The sequence below is a fragment of the Psammomys obesus genome, unplaced genomic scaffold (assembly GCF_907164565.1).
Source record: "Psammomys obesus unplaced genomic scaffold, mPsaObe1.curated_primary_1811, whole genome shotgun sequence".
NCBI classification, from domain to species: domain Eukaryota; kingdom Metazoa; phylum Chordata; class Mammalia; order Rodentia; family Muridae; genus Psammomys; species Psammomys obesus.
The window spans coordinates 7,135,026-7,151,125 of NW_026591598.1; the positions used below are offsets into that span (position 1 = coordinate 7,135,026).

At 50.9% G+C, this 16,100-nt stretch overlaps 2 protein-coding genes across 2 annotated transcripts in view; one reads left to right on the forward strand and one right to left on the reverse strand.

The window, feature by feature from the left end:
• The window catches only part of Csmd2 (CUB and Sushi multiple domains 2), a 547,489-nt gene that overhangs the window by 261,716 nt on the left and 269,673 nt on the right, over positions 1–16,100 (forward strand). The window lies entirely within an intron of this gene.
• Positions 2,145–2,690, reverse strand: Hmgb4 (high mobility group box 4). The gene has a single exon (XM_055610908.1). It carries the CDS (start codon positions 2,688–2,690, stop codon positions 2,145–2,147), a length of 546 nt encoding a protein of 181 aa, XP_055466883.1.

A 16,100-nucleotide genomic window follows, 5' to 3' on the forward strand; every position in this document is an offset into this window, starting at 1 on the left:
AGAGAGGCACCAGAGACAGAGGTACACAGAGAAGAATTTGGTCATGAAAATGGTGATGGGCCCAGAGCCTCAGTCTCTTGTCTTCTCAAGAGCAGCGCATCACACTGGATTTGCCCACTCTCTCACCCATCATATTAGATACAAGCTCCTCTCTTCTCCCTCCTGCTTTCCCTGTTCCTCCATTGTCATCACAGTATGGTCATTAGAAGCTGATGAACTTATCTCCTCCTATTGTCTTTATCAGAAAAGCTTATGAGTGTTTTTTTTTTTGGGGGGGGGGTTGTTGTTAGGGGCCCTGCATGCTGTTGTCAAAACTCTGGCTTGACCTCCCACACTCTTATAATCACACTGGAAACCAACAAGGGATGGCCCAAGATCCCAGGGCAGAGTCTGCTATGCCGTGCAACTGTCCACCAGGCCTCTACCATTCTAGAGCCAGCCATGAAGAAGGATAGTCTGGGTCTAAGTACCGGACAGAGGGGAAGCTGTCTTGTTTAGTCTGCATCCCAAGGGTTCGTTGACAAAGGACTGGAGACAACGGACAGGGCAGCAACTAGGCAGAGAAACAAGGCGGCCGGTAACGCCTTCTAGAATTATGCCAGCTGGCATCCTTTGAGCCACGTCTTAGCACCTCTGTAGAGTTTAATCATTAGCTGGCTCGGGAGGCTCATCCATTATGCATCTGCTGAAGACAATAAGGCAGGAGGGCCTTAAGTTCGAGGCCAGCCGATGATGAATATCTTTACCTTTAGATGTGCGTCCATTGCTTCCATTGGCCTCACAAGGCCACAAGCAAGGTTTCAGCCGAGGTTGAGTTGTCACACGATGGCTCAAGCTGTGGAGAATCTACGGCCTGCTTGTGCTTGCAGCCTTGTGCTTGCAGGGCAGAGCCTCAAGCCTCTGCTTTTCATTGTTAGTTTAGCATTCTTCAGCTGCCAGAGGTTTTCTTCCGGTTCCTTTGACTGCTTACTTCACCCAAGAAGGAGGAAACTTTCTAGGGTGAATTAGCTAGCAAGGTAGCGTACCCACTGGCTAGAAGCAATGCCACCTATTAGGTATTCAGAGCTGTGCCACCTCATTCAGTCACTAAGATAACTCATAAAGCAGGTGCTGTACCCCACTTCAGAGGAGGAGGAGACTGTGGCTCCCTGGGAGATGCAAGGCGGGAGGGATGAGTGTGGGTAGCCTTTGGAGAGAAAGGAGAACACTTAAAGTTTGATGATCTCTGTCTTTTCAATGAAGCAGAAAACGAGGGTGTCTCCTGAGAGGGTGGAGGGGAGGCAGGGCCGAGCAGGAGTACCAGCTGTAAGCCATGGGGGAGTGGGGATTTCACTAGCATGAGAACGTGGCCTCATCCCTCCCTCATGCTTCTCACTCGCCATGACTCCCGAGGCTGTGTCTTATGCCGCACCTTTCTCTGTTATTAGGTTCTCACACAGGGAAGGAGCTTCACAACCCCTCCCCCGACACACACCCATGTACACAACCACCCAGTCACATGGAGCTGGCATGAGGGAACCCGAACAACCTGACTGCAAACCCAGAGTTTTTCACTGCCATCAAAATCAAAATGGCTGCCTGAACAGAGCACAGTCCCTCTCAGTTTGGTCCCGTTCTTGTGAGATGTCAACTGCTAGGACGTTTATTAATTACCAAGTCAGTCACTAGGCTTCGGTCACAAGCAGCTGTGTGACCTACAGGGAGTGGAATGGGTGGCAGCTAGTCATTAAATGCAGCCCCAGCCTGATTCCAGGGGGGTCCTAGAGCATCAGAGGTACCCAAAGGCTAGGGCTAACCCTGCCTTCCTAATCCAGCTTGGATGGAATGATAGCCTGGACTGAGCTCTTGGCCTGCCGTCCTCTGTTCACTAGAACCGGGCTCGGTGTTCCTATGTCTTGATTCCAACCCAAGGAGGCTCCTCCTGCTCATACGACTTTCACACATGAGCTCCACCACACCTGTCAACCCAGGCCAGTTGGACCCTGCAGTCATTCCCCGCTTAAAGCTACCTCTGAAAGCCATCCTCCTCCCAGGACCTCTCCAGCTGGACCTCAATAAAACCACTCACTTTCACAGCACCACATTTCAAAGCGCATTCTAACCACACACAGGACACCAGAGCCAGAGAGCCACTCATTGACATTTTATTTTTTCAAACTGGCTCTGGCCGACCCCCGGCGGGTCCGCTTCCGACCCTGGCATTGCTTGCGGTAGTTCTCCACTTCCTCGAAGTACTTGGCACGCAAAAGTGCAGCCTTCTGTTCATACGGCTGCTTGTCCGCATCCAAGATGGTGGACCACATCTTCCCGGTGGCCTTGGCCACCTGCACCACTGACCAGCTGGGGTTCTCTTGCTTCAGCTGAGCATAGTGGTCCAGGGAGAAGAGCAGGAAGGACGATGGAGGCTGTCTTGGGGCTTGCGGGTCTTTCTTTCTCCTCTTTCTTCTCTTGCCTATGTAATTCATCATTTCTTCCTGGTACCGGGCTTTGTCGAGCTTGGCTAGGGCTTCATACTTCGCCTTTTCATGCTTCGAGATGGATTTCCATTTTTCTGAGCACTTTCTTGAGAACTCTTTAAAGCCAAGGTAAGTATTTGGCTGTTGCTCCTTGAATTTGTTCCTGTAATTCAGCATAAAGTGAATGTAAGACGAGACATTCACCTTGGGCCTTAGCTGTACGTCTTTTCCCATGTTTATATAACCATGATTTTCTTCTCTGGATCCCGCTAATTTGGATAGCAGAGACTCCTGTCTCCACACCCAGGAGCAATCTAGAGGTGCCCTGCTTGCTTGCGGTGAAATTTCCTCTGTGTGAGCCTCAGCCAGGGCCTGGCCTTTTCAGGGCTGGTGGCTTTGTTGAGTCAAAGAAGGGAAATTGTGATGTCATCCCCAAGCTGGCCAATGCCAGCTAGGTTCAGGTGTCATTCGCAGGTTGGTTACTCCTGGGGGACTTTTTTTTTTTTTGCCTCTGAGGAAAGATGAGGGATTATCTGAACCTTATTAGAGTAGCTACTGGCCCTAGGAGTCTTTCTCCTTGGCTTCCTGGAGGCTCTGAGCTTTGCTCAGCCTCTGGCCTCTTTATCTCCCTGTACCCCCAGGGGTCATAACAAGGGCTGCCTTTCTCTATGTGAGATTGTCAGGATGCCACCTCCTCATCCTCCACACAGGCTAGAAATAATGAACACGAGGAGGGTGGATGGCTCAGGAGCTGTCATGATAATATGTGAAGGCTTTCTGTTTGCCTTGAGCAGTGGCAATGCCTCCTGCACAAAGGGTTTAGTAGTAACTCTAAAAATAATCAGCGATGACAGCTGGGACTCGGTTCCTGTCAGGACAAAGTTGTCTAATTTAAAACCCAAGCACTCTAGCTCTGAGTCTGAATCCTTCGTTCCTCTGAAGAAATTTGAGGTGGGGGAGGGAAGGAGGGAAGAGAAACTGGGAGTTTCTTAATTACATTGAAGTTCTTGGAAAACGTGAATTCTTAACTCTTTGGGAGGCCCCCTCATCACCCTCAAAAGAGTCCCCATTTCTTAGGGTTAGTTTACAAAACGCTAGTAATCAGCAAATTGGCTTCTTTTGGATAAAAGTAGTTAACATCCCACTAGTCATCCAACTGAGGAGAGTGCAATAAGGGCCAACAGACTTATCTGTGTGTAAGCGGATTTACTAAGACTCCAGTGGATGACAGTAGTGCCATATGCATGGGACAAGAAAATGGATTCTCATTGACATAAGAAGGTCAGAGTTCAAAATTAAGCAGCCACCAACAGGCAGGAGCTGTGGTTCTTGGGCATTGTTTGATTGACTGGAGACATAGTGCTAAAAACTTTTTTGGGGAGAGCTAGAGGTGAGATTTTTGGTCTCAGCCTGTGTAGACTGTTTTCTGGGGTTCAGAGGGAAGAGGGGTCAGATGTATATACGGTCTCAGTAAGTGTCCTTACAAGGAAGCTGTCCTCAGACCTCCAAGACTGGCTTCAACATTATGCTTATAGTAAGGAAAGTCACCTCAGCCATACTCTCTGCCTCCCTGTGAGGCTGTGATTTCCCCTAAAATGTGTTTGCACTAGCAGTGGGCATTGTTCCAGGTGAGCTGTAAGGCACTCTGGCAGGCAAAAATAAATAAATAAACAGACAAACAAACAAAATAATAAATAAATAATAGAAAAGCCATCGGAATATGTTAGTGTAAAGGGCTACACGGTAGACTTGGAGGGATGATGGGAAATGCTTTGGCCAGAGGAGCTGATCTGGGTCCCCTGCTTCTGAAGTCAATGCTGTGTGCTGGTGAAGCCTACTGCTTGCCTTTCCCTAGCTACTCCACTTAAAGATGACCAAGGTCTATTTCCTGTGACCTTGAGGAACCTCAAGAGATCAGGAATGGAGGACTCGAGTTTGGAGGCCTGTGGCCTGGCTCTACCCGCTAGAGGTCACCTGGAGTTGTCACCTCCCTGGACTTGGTAAGGTGTCCTGTCTAGGCTGGTGACAGTTCTGTTTTCATCGCCTCCAATCCACTGTCACTTCCCTACACCCCAAGACCTTCCCGAACGCTGTCCCTCACCTTTATGGGTCGTCTTGTTCATTAAACATTCCTCAAATCATTCTAATTTGAGTCACCATCTGTCTTCTGCTGGGAAGCTGACCGAAGTATCATGTCAGCAAATCTTTCACCATATAGACTTCAACCCCAAGCAGAAGGGTATTGAAATTCTAGAGACTCAGATTCCCACATTCCCTAGAGACCCAGAAGAACCTTCAGGGGCAGGGCCTGCTGAGAGTAAGGCAGCCTCTTCCATCTAGTGTCCCAAATTACAAGATGCCCTTCAAGCAGGGACATTGGTCTTGTAGCTGTACAGTGAAGACCTTAGGCTTCATGGATGGCAGGACTTCTTGGTGCAAATCCTCAGCTCTGCCATTTTGGTTCAAGGGTAAGCACAGTCAATGCACAAACAAATGACTGTGGCTCTGCTAATAAAGCTTTCTTTACACATACAGGGCTATAGGCCGGGAGTTCTTGGTCTGGCTATGAGTTCAGTTTTTGAGGTCTCCCGATTGCAGTCCACAATCAAAAATACACTTTTTCTCATGGCTCATTAGCATAAATGTGCATATATAATGTGTGTCAGCCTCTGTCTCTGAGGATGATATACATTCATGCAGTCCTCATTGCAATGCAAGGGGGCGATGTTTTCCTTACCGCTGTAAGGAGGTCACGATTCAAATTTTACTAAAATGTACTTAGTGTGTTCTATACTACTCTTTCTGTTGTGCTGTATCTTGTGATTGTAAGTAAACCCACAGGCTGATTGCAAGGCTCACTAGTGATCCTAGCTCATCTAAAGAACTCCATCCAGGTAAGTTCACTTGGAAACCGTGAGGGCCCCTTTCCTTGGCTAAATGAAGTGGGAGGAGTATGGCTTCCAAGGGCTAAACAGACAGGAATTCCAGAGCTTGTCATTGGGTGACTGCGGTCAGGTCTTGTTCTCAAAGTCACGTCTTTTAAAAGGCAGTGATGGAACTGAGGCGATGACTCAGATGGTAAAGTGTTTGCCATGCAAGTGTGAGGGCCTCAGTTTGGTTTCCAGAACCCACAAGAGCACTGGCTGCTCTTCCAGAGGACCCAGGTTCAATTCCCAGCACTCACATGGCAACTCCTAACTGTAACTCCTGTTCCAGGGGATCCCATACCCTCAGACAGACATACATGCAGGCAAAAATACCAGCATACGTAAAATACAAATAATTATTTATGGCACCAAAGAGGTAGAGACAGGAGGGTCCCTGGCATTCAATGGTCAGCTAACCTACCTCAATCAGCAACCCCAAGACCCGTGAGAGGGGCCCTGTGTCAAAAAGCCAAGGCAGACAGTGGTGGCGGGAATAACACCAGTGGCTGTTGACCTTTTCCCTCCATGTTCACACACACACACACACACACACACACACACACACACACACACACACATACATGAACACACGCACACAAGAAAATCAAGGGCAGTATGAGAAGCCGATAAAGCCAGGATTTACAGGCTGAAATGAAAGCAGGCAAAGCCGTTGGCCCACCCTCTCTGGTATAGCACAGGCTGGACGCAGGGTCAGGAAGGGGATAACAGAGTGCCTCTAAGAACAGAGGAAACTGGCAGGCATCCCCTCAACCAAGCTGTCTCAGAGGTCAGCAGCAGTAGTGACAGCACATGGGCCCTTTCTATGATGCCATTATAAGCTCATCGCCCCTCCATGGTGGCCTCCCTCCGCACTCACGTCCTGCACCCAGTCCCAAGAAAACATTAGACCAAGCCACATACAGGGTCCAAACATAGGATTGATGCCCTTTGAGCATCAAGTCTTGGGGAAGCAAGGACACGAGTATACATTGGATGAGACAGCTCAGTGGGAGGAGGGATGCTGGGTTGGATGTTGGAGCAGAAAAGGGGGGCTTTAGAAGACATCCGGGCTAAGCCTTCCACTCAGCGGACAGTGCTGCAGCAGTGCTGACTTAGTTTTAATGCGTGTTCTTGAGGTACGATGCCAACTTTGGAGAGCCTGGGGGAGAAGAATCCGGCACCATGATCTGGTGGGTAGGGACACAGGAAAAGGAAAATGGGTACAAGAATGGAAGCACGATAGTAGTAAGGGTCAGACAAGCCCGGTCACCTCTGGAAAGGAAGATCTAGGACCACACCATGTTTGGGGTGGAGGGAATCCTTCAGGGGCCTTGAAAATCCACTCGAGCCACAGGGTTAGAGAGTGGCCTCATGTCACCCAGTCTGGTGACCTCCTTCCAGCCACAGTGAACATGTCTGGCACCCCTTCCTTTCCACACATTCCTTCTCTTGGAGAACTATTCCGACACCAGTCCTAGGGGCCAGGGTGGGAGTGCGCCCTGGAAATCATGCCCTTGTCCTAAGGGATGGGGACATAGCCTAGGCAAATGTTCTGAGACCTGCCATGGGCCTTTTCTATTTACCGCTGGCTGTGTTCTCTCTGACGATGAAGGTGAGAGGCTGAATCAGGGAGCTGCCGCTGAGGTTCAGCCTCGAGCAGCTGCCCTTAGCCATTGGCCAGCAGACAGCCCTGCAGAGCAAGGCTGATGGCATTTGAGCTTGTAGCTCCGGACATCCCTGAGCCAGCTGCAACTCTGCTCTTCTGTGCTTTAGCTACAATGGCTACTGGTTGCTTCTCTGCTCCAGAGCCATCTGGATTTCTGCAACCCGAAGTCACTAGTACATGGAACGTATAGGGTTTGATAGGATGGGGTACAAAGCATGGATACAGGATAAGAGGAGACAGGAATTCCTCCCTCCCATGATTTTGGTTCTCTCCCTCTCCTCCATCTATTAAAGCCTTACCATGTTGATAGCCCACCCCTGGCTTCTTAGAGACAGAAGATGCCTCACACACTGTGGCCCTCATAGCACACACGTGTGCGCCTGGGGCCTGCTATGGACCAGGCACAGTGCTGAGGGTGCCTGTGTGCGCTGTCTCACCTCACCTCTCAGGCCCAGTGCAGGCTCTTCACTCACCGGAGTGAACCAGCTAGAAATTTAAAAGATGCAGAGTCACCACAGAGACTACTTCAGGGGCCCCTGTGTGGAGCCTCTACTCACATCGCTTCCACTCTGATAGTCCCTTACCCCTGGAGTCTTCCTGGCTGCACAGAGATGTGGCCTCTCCCGGGGAGGTCACTGCTGTACCTTGAGGCTTCTTGACAGCTGGCTCTGCCTGACTGTCATCAGTAAGCAGCATCCTTTGTCATGGTATGTGACTGTGGATGCAGAGAGTAACGGCGCTATCACAAGGTCACAGGGTCAGTGTGGGGACGAGAGCAGGACACAGCTCCATGACACTCCAGGACCCCTTGCTGGTCTTAGTGTGCAAAAGGGTCTAAACCCCTGACTCTGCCCAGGGGTCCCAGTCATCCAGCCTTCAGAGCTGCCTTCTCGGGGTGAAGAAATGACATTCAGAATGGCAGTGGAGTGGGAGGTGCCCTTGGAAGGCATCTAAAACCTTTCCTCTGTGGAACAACTCCAAGAGAAGTACATTCCAGAAGCCAGCATGAGGCAGGTGTGTTCACCCTCCCTGGAAGAGGCAGGCTCTTCTTTCTGCCATTTCCTCCATCTTCCAGTGCAGGAGGAAGATGGGCAAGGCTGAGATGGTAGGAACTACTGGGCTTGGGGGAGGGGCCGCCAAGGTTCCTGCCTTCTTCGCCAGCTCTGTTCAGTTTCCAGAGCAGATGCTAGCTCTCTTGTTGATCTTGGAAGCCTATGGGGGGCTAGGGAGGTCTGATTAATCAATTTAATCAACCCTATGTCCTCTGGAGGTAGAAGTAGCATTCTTTGTACATTGCTCAGGTACCATCCAAGTTCCTCTTGTGAGGCCCCTACTGTGTCAGCACAGTCCCCGGGGCGTATTACACAGAGCACAGCTGTGCGGAGGAATCCCATGGCGCTGGAGAGGAAACAGAAGTGATGTTACATGTTTACCTGGTAAGAAGCAGAGCCTCAATGTCAATCTAGGATTGGCTGATTGCCCAAGCCCTGGCCCTGGACCTCCTTGTGTTGCATCTGTGCAGGTCAGCCGGTGGTATCAGCGCTGAGATAGGTACCTGGGCAGGGGGAGTGTTGGTACCCTGGGAGGGTGTCATGGTCACGAAGCTCTGAAAGCCTGCTCCATAGTCCTGGGTCATGCCAGGTGTGAGAGGCTTCAGCATTCCAGGGCATCAGGGCCAGCACCGTGGATCTCAGACCTAACCTGCCAAGTTAGAGGCCTGGGTGGGAACAGAGCACAGCCTCCCCGAGAACCCTGAAACTGGTGAAAGTATGTCTGCGCTGATATGCTGCTCTGGGCAAGCCTGGACCAGGACTGGAAGAGAGCTAAGGGACACAGCCTGGGACATGGTTTAGGTGTGTTGGGCAGAGTAGGACAGCATAGCTGGATGACTGCACTTTCTGGCCAGAGTCGGGGGTTTAGGCCCTTTTGCACACTAAGACCAGCAAGGGGTCCTGGAGTGTCATGGAGCTGTGTCCTGCTCTCGTCCCCACACTGACCCTGTGACCTTGTGATAGCGCCGTTACTCTCTGCATCCACAGTCACATACCATGACAAAGGATGCTGCTTACTGATGACAGTCAGGCAGAGCCAGCTGTCAAGAAGCCTCAAGGTACAGCAGTGACCTCCCCGGGAGAGGCCACATCTCTGTGCAGCCAGGAAGACTCCAGGGATAAGGGACTATCAGAGTGGAAGCAATGTGAGTAGAGGCTCCACACAGGGGCCCCTGAAGAGTGGAAGAAGAGATGTTGGGACATCTTCCCTTCCCCATTCATACCTCACAGAACTAGACCGGCAGGGGAAACCTCCCTTTTTTTCATCCTTCTCCTCACCAAGCCACCTCAAACCAGGTTCCTGGGACCTTGTTTTCCTGAAAGAAACCCATCTCCTGATTGGCCTACATTAGGTCACATGGCTACCATGATTCAGTTGGCTGTTAGTAATTGTCGTGTCATACATATATGTGGTCATCCTTTTGGGTTGGGGGACACAGAATGGTCTTTGTGTGCTGGGTTTTAGTGCTGAAGGAAGAGTGGAACCACGTGACTTAGACTGGACCAGAAGGGGACAGGGCTGGACATCATCCCTAGGAAATTTCTGAGGACCAATCCCAGGCCCCCATACAATGCCCCCGGCACTTTCTCTGTTAAATCGCTTCAGCATCTCAGGACACATCATGTATGTCACAGGCTAGAAGCATCCATCCCTTCAGCCCTGTGCCTGGGATGCAAGGCCACAACTACCCCTACCCGCATGAAACCTTAGTGTGCTACCACCCAAAAGGTACCCCTCAGATGTCAGCAGCAAAGCTCGTTTTCCCCAGCCACAGACCCAGCTCAGGACCTTGTTTCTCCATGCTCCAGGCTCAGACACATTCTCCAGAGAGCCACACATCTGAAGAAAAAACATTTGCCTGGTGCATCTAGGGGACTCCCTGGAGCTCACAATCAGCCAAACTGCAAAGTTCTGCCCTTTGGTGGAGTCTGAGGAGCCACTTGTGGGAAAACAGAAACATTTGCTCACACTGACAAAGACCCCACTGCTGCTGGTTCTTGGGGTGCATGCATCCGGGTGGTCCCCTGGGAAGGGGGTCCAGCAGCTGCTGAGTGAGTGCACAGCATGCCTGCCACCCCCAGAAGCCCTCCACACTGTCACCTCCTCCCTACCCCCCCACCCTCTGCTTTCATCAGCCAGGTCTCCATCATACATGCGCTCACTTCACGGTCTCTTCTTCCACTGTGAGATATTCAGTGAGTCTCTTCCTGGTGGAGAGCACTCTGCCATGTACTGAGGAATGATGGGCTGACAAGAGAGAGGCAGTGGTTTTCCATCGTCTGCAGAGAAACAGGCCCGGGAGAGAATGAAGTGAGCCCTGGGGACATGGGAAGAGCGAGCCAGGCCAGGCATTCGTGGGCGGGTTTCCTGTTGCTGATATTCACCCTTCTGAAGGAAGAGAAGGATATGTAGGGAAGCTGGTCAGGGAGAATCTCGAGATGAATTTTTCATCGCTGTGAACATTCCGAAGGAAAGAAGACTATCTTAGGGTTTCTATTTCTGTGATAAATATGATGACTTAAGAACAAGTTGGAGAAAGTTCATTTCATCTTAGAGCTTGAAGCCCACCATCCAGAGAAGCTGGGGAAGAAACTCAGAGCAGGGACCTGAGAGGCAGGAGCTGATGCAGAGGCCATGGAGGAGCGCTGCTTACTGGTTTGCTCTTCGAGGCTTGCTCAGGCTGCTTTCTTACAGCACTTAGAATCAAGAAGTACCTCACACAGCAAGCCGGGACATCTCATATCAGCCATTAATCAAGAAAATGCACCACAGCCTTGTCCGCAAGCCAACCTGGCAGAAGTTCCCACTTCCAGAATGACTCTAGCTTGTGTCAAATTGATATAAAACTAACCAGTGCAGGGGTTCACGTGAAGGTGGGTACCAGGCCAAAAGGCCCCAAAGGACTTCTGGAATCTGACCTAAGATCAGTTAGTGGTGTCCCCCTCTCTGACTGCAGAGGAAATAAGTAGTTGCTGTTAGTTCATCTGTTGTTCCGAATACACTCGACGCAAGTGCCCTGGGGCTGGAGAGCTCAGTTGGTAAAGTGCCTGCTGCTCAGACATGGGACCCTGAGTTCAATTCTCAGGAATGACAGCGGAGGTTAACCTACACTCACACACACACATACCCGAGTGATACCCCCCCCCCGGGTATTCTGGTGCTCCCACCACCTTGACATCGCTTCTTGCCTGCTGCCTGTGGCCTCCAGCCAGCAGTCTCCCACCCCACCCTCCTGCCTCTGAGCTCCGGCTTCCTCCAGCTGAGCCTTGCACTTTCTGAGAATCGGCTGGGTCTGTTGCCAACTCTCCCAGTGCGAGTCATATTTGTTATTGTAATTATGTGATTTAAATTAAACATCACATAAACGAATGAGATACGAGCATGGAAGGAAATACAGTCGCTGAGATGGCAACTCCATCGAATACTCTTGAACGATTCTTCGAAGTGGAGTCTCTGGGAAGAATTCGAAGGGCACAGCTACGCCCAAAGTTCAGTTCCTCGGGTCAGGAACACCATCTTGGTACATGGTACCAGTTAGTAAATATTTGTTGCCTAGGTGTCTGGTGTGATTTATATGAGATACAAAGTCTGGACTTACAAGCCTGTGGGTGGGGGAAAGGACTTAGTTCTCTGCAAAGCTAATTACATGGCAATTACATGGATGTTTAAGTTGTTCACATGGTAATGAAATGTCTAAGGCACATATTTGTCCTTTTGTGATCCCCTCCTTAGAAATTCAGCTTTAATTTAGTGACATCATCTGTGAGGCTTGCATGCCGAGAATGAGCAAACTTTGCAAGGGATCAGACAGTAAATGACATGACAGTGCAAAGCTTTCTCACTGTGTAGCCAAGAATGACCTTGAACTTCGTTGCCTCTCCCCATCCCTCCACCCCACTCCCAATAGGTATGTACCCTGTAACCATTTTATGGGGTCTGGGGTGGCTTGACCCTTCCCTGTAGGCACAGCAGCCTTGCACAGGATGCAAATGAACGGATGGGCGTGGCTGTGACTCAGCAAAGGTTGAAACTGCATGCACAGGAATAGGCAGGGGCCTTGCTTGGCAGCTACGTTCCGATACTAATTTGTCCTGCAGCATAGCTAGAGGTATGGGAAGGAAACTCCCATCCTGCATCTGGTGGAGTTTGCCTTCTAGCTGGGGAGACTGTCGTCCGGTCAATAGGCCGAGGACAGTGGCATGGGAGCATGCTACAGAGGGGGACACACTGAGCAGGCAACAGTCAACCAGGCTTGAAGGACCAGTGACTTTGTGCCAGGGAGTCAGATGGGGCAGCGGGGGAGACACCCTGGGTAGTGGAAACTGTAGCGGCGATGGGGACTCAGAGTGCAGGGGAGGGAGGGTGTGTAAGAGTTTGGCTCGATTCTGGAGCTGGTGGGTCTGTCCGTCCACTAAGATTCCTCTGGAAGGATTAGCTTGCTTGAGTCACAGCGACCCCTCCGTCTCCCTGACAGGTGGCTGGGAGGAAGTGACATGGGTTATGCCTGTCTCTCCTTTCTGGCCTCCCCTGGGCCTACCGTGGAGATGAGGGATGGCTCACACTGGAGTCTAAGGTGCAGAAAGGCCCAGGGCCCCTATCCCGCAGGGTTACACTGGCTCAGGACCACTGCCACGTGAGGGGCCGTGGGTGCTCTTGGCAGAGGCAGTGACCGTGAGGGGACGGGCCACTGCACAGAGACAGGGACCGCCCACTCAGCTCTTCATGCCACACAGCACCCTTGTCCTCTGTATTTCCTCTGGATGCAGGCACGTCCCCCAGGACTGGCAGTTTTCAGAGATGCTGGCTCTTGAGCCAGTGTCCTGTGTCTCTGCTGATGGGAAGCAGTGCCGTGGGGCTCATTGTTGTATGGGGGGTCCCTCAGCCCCGCAACACCCGGACTGCGGGAGATGCTTCCCTGAAGGAATGCTTTCCACAGACCACCTTCCTGCTGCCGCCGGTAGCAAGGCTGAGCGCGCTCTGCAGAGGCACTCCAAGCCACTCTCTCCCTAATCAACTGTGGGCCAGATTCCATTAATGAAGCCCCATTTAACAAAAGTCAATTTACCAAAAAGAGAGAAGAAAAAAAAAAAACCTCGAGTGTAATTGCTTAAATACATTTTATGTAGTACCGCCGTAGCGATTTACTGGGCAAGCTTGGAATTCCCCAGGCCCCCTAGAGAGAAGTTAATGTGGACAGAAAGGTTTGAAGGGGGAGCCTCTCCCTTTGTGTTTCTCTCCTTTAATTATGATTCTAAGAGGGAACAAAATTAAAGAGAATCCTGGAGGGTAGAAAGAGAGGAAGGAAGACACAGGGTGGAATTCAGCCTGGGCTGGCCCACAGGCCTGACTATGTGACAGCGCCTCCCCGGCTGGATGCCCAGGCTCTGAATGATGGCCTAGGTTACGATCTCACCTCTGCTGTTAAGTGCTGTGTGATGTGGAGCGGATTTCTTTACCTCTCTGTATAGCCAGGTGGCCCAGGTATAGTCAAGTTCTCCTGCTTTACTAGTTAGTAACAGTGCTGTGTGTGTGTGTGTGTGTGTGTGTGTGTGTGTGTGTGTGTGCACGAGTGCACCCATGTATAAGTTCTCAGGTTGAAAGCCAGGCAAGAGACAAACCAGGAAGAGGAAGGCTCCACTGAGGATGTGAAAAACAGCCAGGTAGGGGTCTAGAAGGAAAGTTGGCATGGCAGGCAGAGGGAATTGGTCAAGTGCAAAGGTCCTGGGGCAGAAGCAGGCCTAGGCAGGTTTTCACAGCAAAGAGCCCATGCGGCTAGAGCATAAAAATCAAGAGTTAAAGGTGGGGGCAGGAAGGGAGGCCCTCCCGAGGGCCATGGAGGTCCACACTGGAGACTTCACTCTGAGGACAGGAACAACTAGGGATTCATCTTACTTTGTCTCCTGTTGAATGAGCTCTGTTAAGGACTCATTTACGTAAAATCAGACTCCTGGCTGGGAACGCACAACTCGTTGGATCGATGGCAGAAGTGGCCTTCCCACACAGTTAACAGAGCCTAGATCCAGATCATGTCCCTCTTCCTCAACCACGCAGGGTCCACCGGCAGCTGTCAGCCTCGCTCTGGTTCCCATAGGTCCACACGCTCTCACTGAACATTCGGCTTTCCCAGAGTTCCAGGGAATGGGACTCCAGGGTGCCTTCTGCGTTCGTGGTCCGCACTCTCAGCCCTTACTCGGGATTCTTACTCATAGCCCATGCTTGCTGTCCACACTTACTCTTCATGATCATGATCTACCCTCACAACCCACACTCATGTCCACACTCGCTCTCTTTTACCACCTCTGATCCCCATAAATCTTCACTCTTTCGCCTCAGCATGACTTCGGCCTGCAAGCTTACCGACATCTTTGTCTTTACTGGCATGGAAAGGAATATTTTCATTTGTTGGTTTGGGGGTTTTGGTTTTTGGCGACAAAGCTCTCTTGCTATGGAGCCCAGACTGGCCTCAAATTCCCAGCAATCCTCCTGGCTCAATCTCCTGAGGGCTGAGATTTCAGGAGGGAGTCTCTGTGTGTGGTTCAGTTAAAAGCTCTGAGCCAAAGCTGGCACCATCTCTCCACAGCGATTTGGTGAGGATCCTACCACAGAGGTGCCAGGTTCTGTGTTGAGCCAAGGACATTCTCAAATGCTCAACAGACATGCTTGGAAAGACATGCTTGGGGTAGGAGTGGGCAGAGTTGAACACATACACACACACACACACACACACACACAGTCATGAATGCCCCACACACATAAAGACAGAGAGAGGAGAAAGAAAGCCTTGCCATCTAGGCATGATGGGACCTCTGGAAGGTGCAAGGTAACTATAGGAAAATGAACGTCAGCTTCTACCTCACCCTGGAGCTGGGAAGTTCCCTGCCCCAACTTCCAATTATAGACTGGACGGCTAGACTGCCCCCTCTTTGCCTTTTAAAAGAAGCAGCCGTGGGGTGGGTTCTGAATTATTCAGGTGAATTTCCCCTAGTTCTACTTCCATATGTAAATAGCCTCCAAGCTCTGTCATTGAGCTCGAATTGAATCTGGCCTAGGGTGGGGGTAGCCCACGATACCAATTGAGGCTCCTTAGAAAATTTAAATGACTCACCCCGTAATAAACTAGTTTAAATGGGATCTGGTGAAATACAGTAATTGGTTTCTATAATAGTTCCTGCCCAAGCTCTATGGGTTACGTTCCTGGAGTTTTGTGTGCGTCAGCATTTTCATTCTAGTACGAATTCGGTTCAGAGGGTATCAAGCCTCTTGGTTAAACCTTTTGTTTAATGTATATTAATGGAGAGCCACTCTGTGTCTTCCCTGTTGGCTTCCCAGTGTCTGTCCCTCGGGATCCCCCTCTCTCACCTTCTCCTCCTTCCCCTCTGACTGGGAGACTCACTGTGTGGCTAGCATCACTCTCTCATCAAGTTTCCAATGGGCCAGATCAACAAAAGCGTTAGGAAGTCCGGGGGAGGACAAATGAGAGTGTGCTTGGGTTGTTCACTCTTGCTCTTTCCTGTTCTGCTTTTCATAACCCAGCTGAAGTCTGGGTAGAGAATGGCTTTGGCTACCCTGCCCTATGGGTTAGGGATATTTCCTGTTTCTTCTGCTCTGGGGGGTGGGGGGGGCAATAATGGGTCCTGTCCCTCTTTAGCAGACTACAGGACTGCCCCCTTCTTACTGGTTTCCCCACTGTCTGCCCTCACTTTAGTAAGGACTGCTTCTCAGAACTGCTCTCTGCTGGGGCTCTGACAGGCCTCTTTGTACCTAGTGTCCTTTTGGGTCCTGAGCACCAAGGTGAAAATAAACAGCACGTGCCGTCCCCAAGAGTTTGCTGTTGTTGGGGACCCCAGGCTCTCTGCAGGGTGTCATCTTGGGGAGTCCCTGAAACCCTGAGGAGGGGATGTCACCGGAATCTCCTCTGTAGATCAGGCCACAGAATCTCAGAGGGTCTAAGTGACTTTCTTGAGTTCACACGGCACAGCTGGCTGGTCCCACTGAGAC